An 11,900-nucleotide genomic window follows, 5' to 3' on the forward strand; every position below is an offset into this window, starting at 1 on the left:
ATGGAGAGCTTGAATTCAGGTGAGCAGGTTCTAGTTGTTAGATTCTGCAGTGATTTTTATAGTGTATTCATATGTTTACTGTAGTGAATCTGGATTCAATGCATTGAATCGAGATTCACTCCAGTGAATCCAGATTCATTGTAATGGATCCAGATTCAGTATATCAAAACTTAGTCATATGACTTATTATCTAGGAGCTTACATTCTTAAACATTTTATGGAGATTTAAATGGAGAGCTTGAATTCAGTTGAACACATTCTAGTTGTTAATCTAGATTCACTGCATTGAATCGAGATTCATTGTCAGAGACTGCAGTGATTTTCATAATGTATTCACATGTTTACTGTAGTGAATATGGATTCAATGCAATGAATCAAGATTTACTCCGGATTAATTAGCAATAATATGGATTCAATGCAGTGAATCTAGATTCACTCCAGTGAATCTAGATTCATTGTAATGGATCCAGATTCAGTATATCAAAACTTAGTCATATGATTTATTATCTAGGAGCTTACATTCTTAAACATTTTATGGGGATTTAAATGGAGAGCTTGAATTCAGGTGAACACGTTCTAGTTGTTAGAGACTGCAGTGATTTTCATAATGTATTCACATGTTTACTGTAGTGAATCTGGATTCAATGCATTGAATCCAGATTCACTGCAGTAAACATGTGAATACATTATGAAAATCACTGCAGTCTCTAACAACTAGAACGTGTTCACCTGAATTCACATGTTTACTGTAGTGAATCTGAATTCAATGCAGTGAATCGAGATTCACTCCAGTGAATCCAGATTCATTATAATGAATCCATATTCAGTATATCAAAACTTAGTCATATGATTTATGTTGTTTTATTTTCAGTTGTAGGCAGCAATGAACAAATAAAGGAACCACATGTTATAAATGCATCGGATAGTGATTTTGGGGAAGATGGAATGGACGAAGTTAGCTCGATTCCTTTTCAATCACCAGGTGGTGGTATGTATTAGAAACCTCGGGTTGAAGCTGAATTTAAACCTTATCTAAACCAAAGCTTCTGATCACTAGAGGGTGGTATAGAGTTTTACCGAGAGTATGGACATAAAAGTGGGTTTGAGATCAGACGGCATACAGAAAAGAAACATGAGGGCGGTACAGTTCTTCTTAAACACATTCTTTACAGTAGAGCTGGCAGTAATGAATCAAAGATGGATGTTGATTTTGAGGATTTTAGTAGCATTTCGAAAAAGAGAAGGAGAACTGTATCTAGTAGATGTGGTTGCAAAGCTAAAGTCATTTTTAAGTTCGATGGTTTGAAAGGATATAATGTTCTCTCATTCGTTGAAGAGCATTCTCATTTTTTGGCCTCCGGTAGTGGGAAACAATTTTTGAAGTCAAATAGAGTTCTCGGTCTCGCACATAAGAAACTTGTATTTGATGGAGCAAAAGCCAACATGGGGCCTAACAAAACATATAACTTTGCTAAGGAGTTGTGTGGAAGTTATTCTAATGTTGGTGCTACATGTACTGAGTTTAAAAATTAGAGTAGGGATGTGAAGCTTTATATTGGTGATCGAGATGCTCAAATGATCATCGAGAAGTTTACGGATAAGAAGGAGATGTGTGATGGATTTTTCTATGATTATGCAGTCGATGAAGGGGGTCGATTAACTCGCATTTTTTGGGCAGATGTTATTGGACGAAGAAATTACGATGTATTTGGAGATGTTATATCATTTGACTCTACATATTCCACAAACAAGTAAGATTTTATAGTTAATCTCTTACGATTTTCAATATTGGAATTATATATCATAGTGAATCTTATATTTTTTGTATGTGATACAATAGGTACAACATGAAGTTTGTTCCATTCACTGGGCTCAACAATTATAAGAAGTGTGTTGTATTTGCAGCAGGATTGATAGCTAAAGGGGACATTGATAACTATGTCTGGATTTTTGAGGTATTCATGAAATGCATGATTCACGAGCCAAAGTGTATTGTTACAGATCAGTGCCCTGCCATGAAGCAAGCTATACCAACCGTCTTTAGAGAAGCACATCACCGTTTGTGCATGTGGCACATCATGAAGAAATTTAACCAAAAGGTAATAAATCCCACATATAAACATCATGAATCCTCATTAGATAAATACTGAATCTTTTGTTATATATTTATATTGTAGTTAGCAAAATGCATTTCGAAGATGGATGATTTCAAGAGGAAGGTAAATGCACTAATTTGGAGTATAAATATAGATCCAGCAACATTTGAAGTAGGTTGGAAAGATGTTATGAAAGAATTTAAGCTTAAAAGTAATGAATGGTTGTGTGAACTGTATAACATTCGGGAGTCATGGATTCCAGTCTATTATGCTGATGATCCAATGGCTGGCTTATTGCATACTACATCAATATCAGAGAGTGAGAACAGTTTCTTTGACAAATTCAACCGTAGATCTGACACATTGACAGATTTTATCTCCGATACGAGAGTGCTATGGATAAGCAAAGGCATACAAACGCAAGATTAAACTATGAAGGAACAAAGTCGATGCCAAGAATGGACACGCCATTGTTATTGGAGAGGGATGCAGCAGAGTTGTACACTCAAACAATGTTTTATGAGGTACAGAAAGAGATAATGTCATCTTGTTATGATATGAGTATCAACAGTATATCAGAACAAGATGGTGTGAAGATTTTTTTCATAAAGGACAAAAAGAGACATGGAAAAATATTTGAGGTAAAACTTAATAATGGAGATTGAAACAATAAAAATTTTCAATGAAGTGAATCTCGATTCACACCACTGAATCGAGATTCAGTGACCATTTCATTCGCTTGTCATTTTCTTTTTTTATTCGGTGCTAATATACATTGTTTTTTGAATTTTAGGTGAAACACGCTGTTTTGAACAATGACGTGCAATGTACGTGTAGGATGTTTGAGAAAATGGGTATAGTATGTAGACATGGTTTTTTTGCACTGAACCAAGCTGATGTATCAAAAATACCAAGACATCTTGTTGTGAACCGATGGACAAAAGGTGCTGAGATGAGACATTCATTGCAGTTCAAGGAAATATCAGAACAGTGCAAAGCAATTAAAGTTACAAATCACAAGTTGAATGACATATGGTATGATTTCCAATCCTGTGTGAGTTTGGCAGGTTTAGATGGTGAGAGACTTGACTACCTGGAAGGGAAGTTGAAGGAGTTGAAGCACAGTTTGCGTGAATCTAGTGGGAAATCTGACACATAAAACAAAAATGATGTAATGGAGTTTTTTGTTGGCTCAAAAATACCAGCTGAAGTGATTGTTAAACCTCCCATTGAAGGTAGAAACAAGGGGTGTGGACGGAGAATTGTTGGTGATTATGAGAAATCAATTAGTCAACGAAAGAAGAAGGTGCCAAGGCTGTGTAATATGTGCAAAAAACTCGATTTCCATGACACACGGACATGCCCATTAAAGAAAACATTACAGCAGAGTGATGTTTAATTTAGTTGTCATATTTCGTTTTAAAATCATGTTTAGTAATACATTTCTTATTAGAATTGCTGAATTGTGTAATTCTTAACGACATATATTTACTAGATTATTAATTACATGGTTACGTTGTGTCATGTTTGTATATTGAATAGAGATGTACTCATATAGCATGTAAATTTTATTAATTAGTAGTTGTATTAATTCAATAGGAATGATAAAGTAGTTGTATGCAGTCATCAAATTAAAATTGATTCGCTTTAAGTGATTCTGGACTAACTATAGTCAATCTAGATTCATTGTAGTGAATCTAGATTCACTGAATTGAATCTGGATTCACTATAGGGATTCATTATAATCAATCAAACAATCAAATTATTTGATTGATTCGCTTTAAGTGATTCTGGACTAACTATAGTGAATCTAGATTCATTGCATTGAATCTGGATTCACTGAATTGAATATGGATTCACTATAGTGAATCTAGATTCAATCAAATAAATTACTAAAAACTTAAGATAATATTGAACCAGTGAATCCAGATTAAATACATTCAATCCATAATAAATATGATTAATTTACTGAATCTTTTATTGTAGTGAATCTGGATTAACTGAATTGAATCTGGATTCACTATAGTGAATCTAGATTCAATCAAATAAATTACTAATAACTTAAGATAATATTGGACCAGTGAATCCAGATTAAATATATTCAATCCATAATAAGTATGATTAATTTACTGAATCTTACACAAAACCTTGAATTATAACTCACATTATCTGCTTAAATCGAAATTCTTCCAATTGCATCCATTACCTTCACAGTATTTTTATATATCCAAACTATTCACAAATCTAGAAATAAAATTATGACAAAGCTATTATATATTATAAAGTATATTTACATAGAAAAGCAGATCAAAACAAACCGTTATATTCAATAACATTAATTGACAATGTACTCAATAATTGTAAACTTTAACAATTCAATTATACTGATGACAGAATATCATTTTCTCTGAGATCTTGTGGTCTTCCTCCTCTCTTTTTTGACATTGGCAGTTTTAGCATGGTGCTGTTGGGCTTTCCTGATGACTTCTTTGGCCAATTCATTTGTTAGATCAGTAAGAATTTGGCAACAGTATATAGACCTCAGTCTATGTAGCTAATTTTTTAATCGCTCCTGTCGATATGAACAATAATTCAGTTTAAGATTCAGCAGCTATATTCTAAATTTTATTAATTCATAAAGACTAACTGTAAATTATCAATACATTATTAGTTTAAACACTTACACCCTCTCTATGGAAACCAGAGTTCCAATTTGCTGTACCACCGTCCATGTAGGTCTTCATATGTCTCATGACAAAAATACCACAATCAAATTCGTTTTTGGCCGTTCTCCACTCCATCTCAAGTCTGTCAGGCCTTAATGTCATTATTTCACTCGACTTGTGATGTTTTTTGTGTGCCAAATATCTCACAAAATTCTTGTGCTGTTTAATCAAAAGTAATCAATGTCACATAAAAATCCAAATTATCATACAATAATGTCTAATGTAATATACAAATTGTTTTGGTTGTTTATATGGAAACAGTATTCATGACAGTGAATCTCGATTCATTGGATCTAGTTCGTCAGGATTTAATAGAGTTAGTTTATCTGGACTCACTCTAATGAATCTGGATTCACACTAGTGAATCTGGTTCACTAGAATTAACTATAGCTAGTGAATCGTGATTCCCTAGTGTGAACACAGATTCACTAGCTCTAGTGAATTGAGATTCACAGTAAGATGTGAATCCAGATTCACTAACTATAGTGATCGAGATTCACTAGAGTTAGCGAATCTGGAATTTTCTGACTCTAGTGAATCGAGATTCACTATAGTGAATCGAGATTCACTATAGTGAATCGAGATTCACTATAGTGAATCGAGATTCACTTATTACTGTATTCTGCCAGTAAATACTTAAAGCACATACGTAAGGTGGAAAAACATACCAAACCCTCAGGACGACCTTGGTATTTTTCCTTGTAGTCAGGGTAGTTTTTGCTATTGTCAATCAGCTCCGTACTTGGATTCTTTAGCCCATAGCACACAATGTAGAAATGCTCAAACGCATTTATGGGAAAGAAGACCTAATGGTTGTGAAATTTAATCAGTGCTTTTACAGATATAGTTAAACAAAAACATTATCTTCGAATCTTTACCATATCAATCTCATTAAACTTCATATGTGGATACAGAGCAAGTTGCTCATCCATCCGGGAAGCAAACCTACTGTATCTCAATTCATCATTGGACTCATCTGTGTGATGAATGTTGCAAAACTGTAGAACATAAAACTGGTTAAATAAAATGTAACTCAAATGTTATTTTAAATTAAATAAAGGAAGATACGTACGGTTGTCTCAACATTGCAGAAGAATCTAAGTGGAGAATTTTCAGACTTCATTTTTTCTCTGCTGTTCAAAATATAGGACCAAATGCTGATTAAATTTGCCTCAATGCCCTCAGAAGGAAGGAAAGTCTTGAAAGCAGGTAAGAAACATTCAATTTGTCTCCACTTAAAAACTATTTCACTGAAAAAATAGTAACAATATTCAATTTAATAAAGGGAAAAAATACTAAAAACAGTGAGTCTCACACCTAAAAATAAAAGATCAAATAAGATTTATGAACTCACAAATTCTCTTCTTCATTAGAACCATCACCTGAATGCATTGCTTCTTCTCTATGCACCCAATTCCATATGATGCTTTCCAGCTGACTTTGCCTAGTAGTAATCTCAGATACCCTCTGCACCCATGGTGACCGAAGAGACGTTGCAGGCTTCACCATCCTCTTTTCTTTCCCCCTTCCCGCATGTCCCTTATTTTCGATCACATGAACTTTCTTACCTTTACGTTCATCTACTGTAGCAGCATCTTCAGCTTGTTTATCAGTTCTTCCTACAGAGTCATCAATGATTTCAGATTCACAAGCTCTAGCAATCTGAACAACATCAACCATTTCCACTGTCTCAGTCTGAGTATCCTGTGTCAGCCCAAGAGAAAAACTAGGTTCTTCAGTCTGTGGGGTACCAGATTCGCTGAGCTTGCGCCTCACTGGTCTGTCAACCTTACCCATGCTAACAGACTCTATAATCTTATCAACCTCTTGAATAAAATTTGGGGAGACTTGTGTTTGTGGTAACTCAGCTGATATTGGATCAACAGGAGGGGAACCATGCATATCTCTACTCACCTTGGTGTTCATATTAGGGGTATCATCAACAATGTTTCACTCAGCTGTTTCATTGTCACAGGTTCTTCCACGATGTCCACAACCCTGCACAAGAACATTTGAAACTCTCTGTTGAATTTGAAAAAGCTCGTTGTCATTGGGGAACAACTTTCTCATTGTCTCACACTCTGCATCATATCTATCTTTTGCAGATTCCAACTCTGCAGCTCTCCGTTGCACCCTCTCAATACAATCATGCAGTTTGAATATCACAGACATTGGTCACCATAAATTATTAACATGGCGAGAGACTAGATTCGATAGATTGAGATTACATTCATTGTATTTGAATCGAGATTCAAATGACTGAATCCAGAGTCGACTAAAGTAAATCCAGTTTCACTTTATTGAATCGAGATTCAGTAGCAGTGAATCCAGATTCACTTCAGTAAATCGAGATTAAGTATCATTGAATCCAGATTCACTTAAGTGAATCAGAATTTAGTTTAACTTAATCTATAACCACTGATCTGAAATGAGATTCAGTATTAGTAAAACGATTCATTGAACTGAATCGACATTCAGTTTAAGTGAATCTCGATTCACTCCTACTGAATCGAGATTAAATTGAATAAACAAAGTCTTGCAACTTAATTTGCTAACCTTTCGAATTGTCTCAACACTTTTAGGCGAGTTTCCAGTACCACTCTGCATTCGAGATGAAGGTGCAAGTTCAACCCTCTCTGTAAATTCGAGATGAAGGTGCAAGTTCAACCCTCTCTGTAAATGCACCTTTGCCAAATGAATTTGTACTTATTTCATCTGCCTGTCTTTCCTTCAAGGCCAAGTCAGTCCAGCCTAAAAATGTAGGGGTTGTTCTCTCAACCAACCTCCTCCCTTTGAATAGAACCCGATCGGCATAGAACAACTAGAAAGACGGAGATAAGAAATAAAACACACCAATTAGTAATCATCAAGTAAAACTACTTTAACTACAGTAATGTAAAAATAAATCAATATTATACAAGTGACTTACAATCAAAAATGCAAGAGGACCCGTGTAGAATTGTTTTGTCGGGTCTACCTTCCACTTGTGTTGGCTTTCTATCATTGAGTCAAGCAAGAAAGAACACCAATTGTATTCAGAGCACTGATCAACATTGTCACCAAGAACTAGAATCCGTTGGTTGACATACGGATTGCTAAGCGACTGGATCATGCTGTTGTGAAAGAGAACCAAGAAATTCAGTTTAAAAAACAAAAAGCAGGTTAACATCAGAACTCTGCTTTAGTTTCTCAGACACAGCCCCTGGAGTAATTTTCCAACCAACACTGTCTGTGAATTGAGCCCTCCATTCATCCACCAATGCTGACTTCCCAATACTGAAGGCTGGTATACGCTTCCTGCCCAGAGGTAATCCCATTACTTGATGTACATCTTCCTCTGTGATACTGATTGATCCTCTGGAAAGATTAAGCGCAACAACCTCACTGTCAAAGGACTGCAGAATCTGGTATCCTAACATATGTGGCAGTTCCTTTAATCCAAATTGTAAAAGGCCTCCAAGTCCAGCTAGTCTCACCCATTCTTAGTTCCTTTAATCCAAATTGTAAAAGGCCTCCAAGTCCAGCTAGTCTCACCCATTCTTTTTGGGACTCAGAGAGTGACAAGACCATATCAAGTCTCACCCATTCTTTTTGGGACTCAGAGAGTGACAAGACCATATCAGAGAATATCTTTGGAGAGACCTGTATCCTAGTCAACTCCTTAGGTTCAGACTTCACATTTGCTTTTTTCCCAACCTTCGCCTGTGAAAAAAAATATATAATTAGATCAAATTATCCATCAGTTAATACACAAAAAAAATTAAAGATGTTTAGTACACCAACCTTTTTCATCATCTTCCTTCCTTTTGTGATCTGTTCACTATCTTGATCCCTCCTACGCTTTGATGTATCCTCACCGGCAGGATTATTTGGGGGGTTGATGAAGTCCTCGTCATTGCTGGGCACGTTCACAGTGCGTGGTGTCCTCTATTTCCTGTCAGATTTCTTTTTATCTGGCAATTGAACTTGAAGAGGTAAATACCTCAACAATCTCAACACATGTTGTTTGTTTGTCCCTTGAGCTAGATCGTAGACCTAATAAACCCATGACAATTCATTTTTTAATGAGACCAACCTTTGAATAATGCATGGTAAGCATGAAGTTGGAATCACATTATTGAATCAAGATATTATAATCTGAATCGCGATTCACTCCAATGAATAGCGATTCGCGGAAAAGAATCTTGTTTCACTCCACTAAATCGAGATTCACTACAGTAAATCTCGATTCACTCCAGTGAATCGTGATTCACTATAGTGAATCTCGATTCACTGCAGTGAATCTCGATTCACTCAAGTGAAGTGAATCGAGATTCAACAAAATGTATTGAGATTCAGCAAAGTGAATCCAGATTCAACAAAATGTATCGAGATTCAGCAAAGTGAATCCAGATTCAATGATATGAAACCAACTCCATCCCATACCATACATTGTTTTAGTGGCTCGTCCCTCTACACAACAAGGAAAAACTGATCATCGCTACAGTTTCATTTCACTGTTAGTATACATAAAGCATATAATTTTTCCATCCTATATACACAGCCTCGGATCATATTTGGTAAAGTTTCCATCCTATATACTTGGCCTCAGATCATATTTGGTATTTTTTACAAACAAACAAACAAAAAATCTGATAAAGTTAAAGTTTAAAGAACAATCATTTTTCCACAACTGGCCAGAAAATCCAATATATGAATTTCGATTCACTATGAAGAATCTGGATTCACTATGCTTGAGTGAATACAAATTCACTCCACTAAATCGCGATTCACTTGAGTGAATCGCGATTCACTCCAGTGAATCTCGATTCACTCCAGTGAATCGAGATTCACTGTAGTGAATCTCGATTCACTCAAGTGAATCGAGATTCAACTACAGTGCATATTACAAAATCCAGATAACCAAAATTACTCCCTACTCATTTACAACAAAAGAAAACATCTTACAATATTAAAAAAACTTAACTTATTCTCACAAGAACAAGGAAACTGTAAAAAATAAAAACCCTAAACTAGAACATGCATCGATAACATTTTATAAAGCTAAAAAAATAAAATAAAAAATTATTCAACAACATGCAAGTGATTAATCTAAAAATTTCGAAACTTTCCTCACTGAATCTATGAAAAATGTTCAAACTTTGATAAAAATATGCATTTTTAATATGCGGGTTGGAATTGTTTTACCCCTTCTTGAAGACGAGGGTTTTGGAGTCTTTGAGTTGTTTTTCTTCATCTCCAGCGTCGAATGCTTGTTGTTCGTCTTCGTTCGAGTTGTAATGAGATGTTGAAAGAAAACAAAGTATTGAGATATCGACAGAATGTGAAGAATTTAGTTGTTCAGGTAGATAGAAGATGAGACGATAGAGAGGGTGTAGGCTGTCTAAAAATCACAATAGATAGTTGATCCCCCATCAAACACCGATGATGGAAGTTACATCGTCCCTCAACACAACAAGGAAAAACTGATCATCGCTACAGTTTCATTTCACTGTTAGTATACATAAAGCATATAATTTTTCCATCCTATATACACGGCCTCGGATCATATTTAGTAAAGTTTCCATCCTATATACTCGGCCTCAGATCATATTTGGTATTTTTTTACAAACAAACAAACAATCATGATAAAATTGAAGTTTAAAGAACAATCATTTTTCCATAACTGGCCAGAAAATCCAATATATGAATCTCGATTCACTATGAAGAATCTGGATTCACCTTAGTGAATCGAGATTCACTATGCTTGAGTGAATCGAGATTCACTGCACTAAATTGCGATTCACTTGAGTGAATCTCGGTTCACTCCAGTGAATCTCGATTCCCTCCAGTGAATCGCGATTCACTGTAGTGAATCTCGATTCACTCAAGTGAATCGAGATTCAACTACAGTGCATATTGCAAAATCCAGACAACCAAAATTAATCGCTACTCATTTACAACAAATGAAAACATCTTACAATATTAAAAAAACTTAACTTATTCTCACAAGAACAAGGAAACTGTAAAAAATAAAAACCCTAAACTAGAACATGCATCGATAACATTTTATAAAGCTAAAAAAATAAAATAAAAAACTATTCAACAACATGCAAGTGATTAATCTAAAAATTTCAAAACTTTCCTCACTAAATTAATGAAAAATGTTCAAACTTTGATAAAAATATACATTTTTAATACGCGGGTTGGAATCGTTTTACCCCTTCTTGAAGACGAGGGTTTTGGAGTCTTTGAGTTGTTTTTCTTCATCTCCAGCGTCGAAGGCTTGCTGTTCGTCTTCGTTCAAGTTGTAATGAGATGTTGAAAGAAAACAAAGTGTTGAGATATCAACGGAATGTGAAGAATTTAGTTGTTCGGGTAGATAGAAGATGAGACGATAGAGAGGGAAAACTTGCTTAGACGGAATGTGAAGAATTTAGTTGTTCGGGTAGATAGAAGATGAGACGATAGAGAGGGAAAACTTGCTTAGAAAGCTTGATAGAGTGAAACTGAAAGGAAAGATGAGACGATAGAGAGGGAAAACTTGCTTAGAAAGCTTGATAGAGTGAAACTGAAAGGACTTGTTCATGAAAAAGAGTGTTTGACTGGTTTTGGTCATTAATTACATTTTGTTTCATTAATGAATCTTTCCTAAATTACCCCTTTTACATTAATTTTGACAGCTGTTGTGTATTTAAGATGTATTTATTTTCAATTCTGCCATTTTTAATTTTGACCATTGGATGAAATAAATTGTAGGGTTAGGATTGGTTTTTAGTTTTCTAGGTTTTTATTAGAACCTCTCCCTATATATATATATATATATATATATATATATATATATAATATATATATATTATATATATATATATATATATACTATATATATATATAATATATTATATATATAGTATAATATATATATATATATTATATATATATATATATATTATATATATATATATATATATATATATCATATATATATATATTATAATACTATATATATATATATTATATATATATATATACTATATTGAAAGAAATATCTGGATGAAGAGCGGTCTTTAAAACATGCCGACATATATTATTATATATA

At 34.3% G+C, this 11,900-nt stretch overlaps 2 protein-coding genes across 2 annotated transcripts; both read left to right on the forward strand.

Moving 5' to 3' along the window:
• On the forward strand, positions 1-2,525 carry LOC109841879 (protein FAR1-RELATED SEQUENCE 5-like). Its single transcript, XM_020410808.1, has 6 exons — positions 1-19; positions 872-988; positions 1,058-1,419; positions 1,534-1,751; positions 1,841-2,099; positions 2,178-2,525. Exons 1-6 carry the CDS (start codon positions 1-3, stop codon positions 2,523-2,525), a joined length of 1,323 nt encoding a protein of 440 aa, XP_020266397.1.
• LOC109841880 (protein FAR1-RELATED SEQUENCE 9-like) lies at positions 2,555-3,255 on the forward strand. Its single transcript, XM_020410809.1, has 2 exons — positions 2,555-2,737; positions 2,890-3,255. The coding sequence occupies exons 1-2, from the start codon at positions 2,555-2,557 to the stop codon at positions 3,253-3,255; spliced, it is 549 nt and encodes a 182-aa protein (XP_020266398.1).

This window comes from Asparagus officinalis, chromosome 5, assembly GCF_001876935.1.
Source record: "Asparagus officinalis chromosome 5, Aspof.V1, whole genome shotgun sequence".
Taxonomy (NCBI): Eukaryota; Viridiplantae; Streptophyta; class Magnoliopsida; order Asparagales; family Asparagaceae; genus Asparagus; species Asparagus officinalis.

Bases quoted from the DNA above. Each gene is read 5' to 3' on its own strand.
- LOC109841879 (XM_020410808.1), top strand. The intron at 989-1,057 runs GTATGTATTAGA...TCTGATCACTAG, and splicing joins TTTTCAATCACCAGGTGGTG to AGGGTGGTATAGAGTTTTAC. The intron at 2,100-2,177 runs GTAATAAATCCC...TTTATATTGTAG, and splicing joins TGAAGAAATTTAACCAAAAG to TTAGCAAAATGCATTTCGAA.
- LOC109841880 (XM_020410809.1), top strand. From the start codon at position 2,555: ATGGACACGCCATTGTTATTGGAGAGGGATGCAGCAGAGTTGTACACT. The intron at 2,738-2,889 runs GTAAAACTTAAT...TTTGAATTTTAG, and splicing joins GACATGGAAAAATATTTGAG to GTGAAACACGCTGTTTTGAA.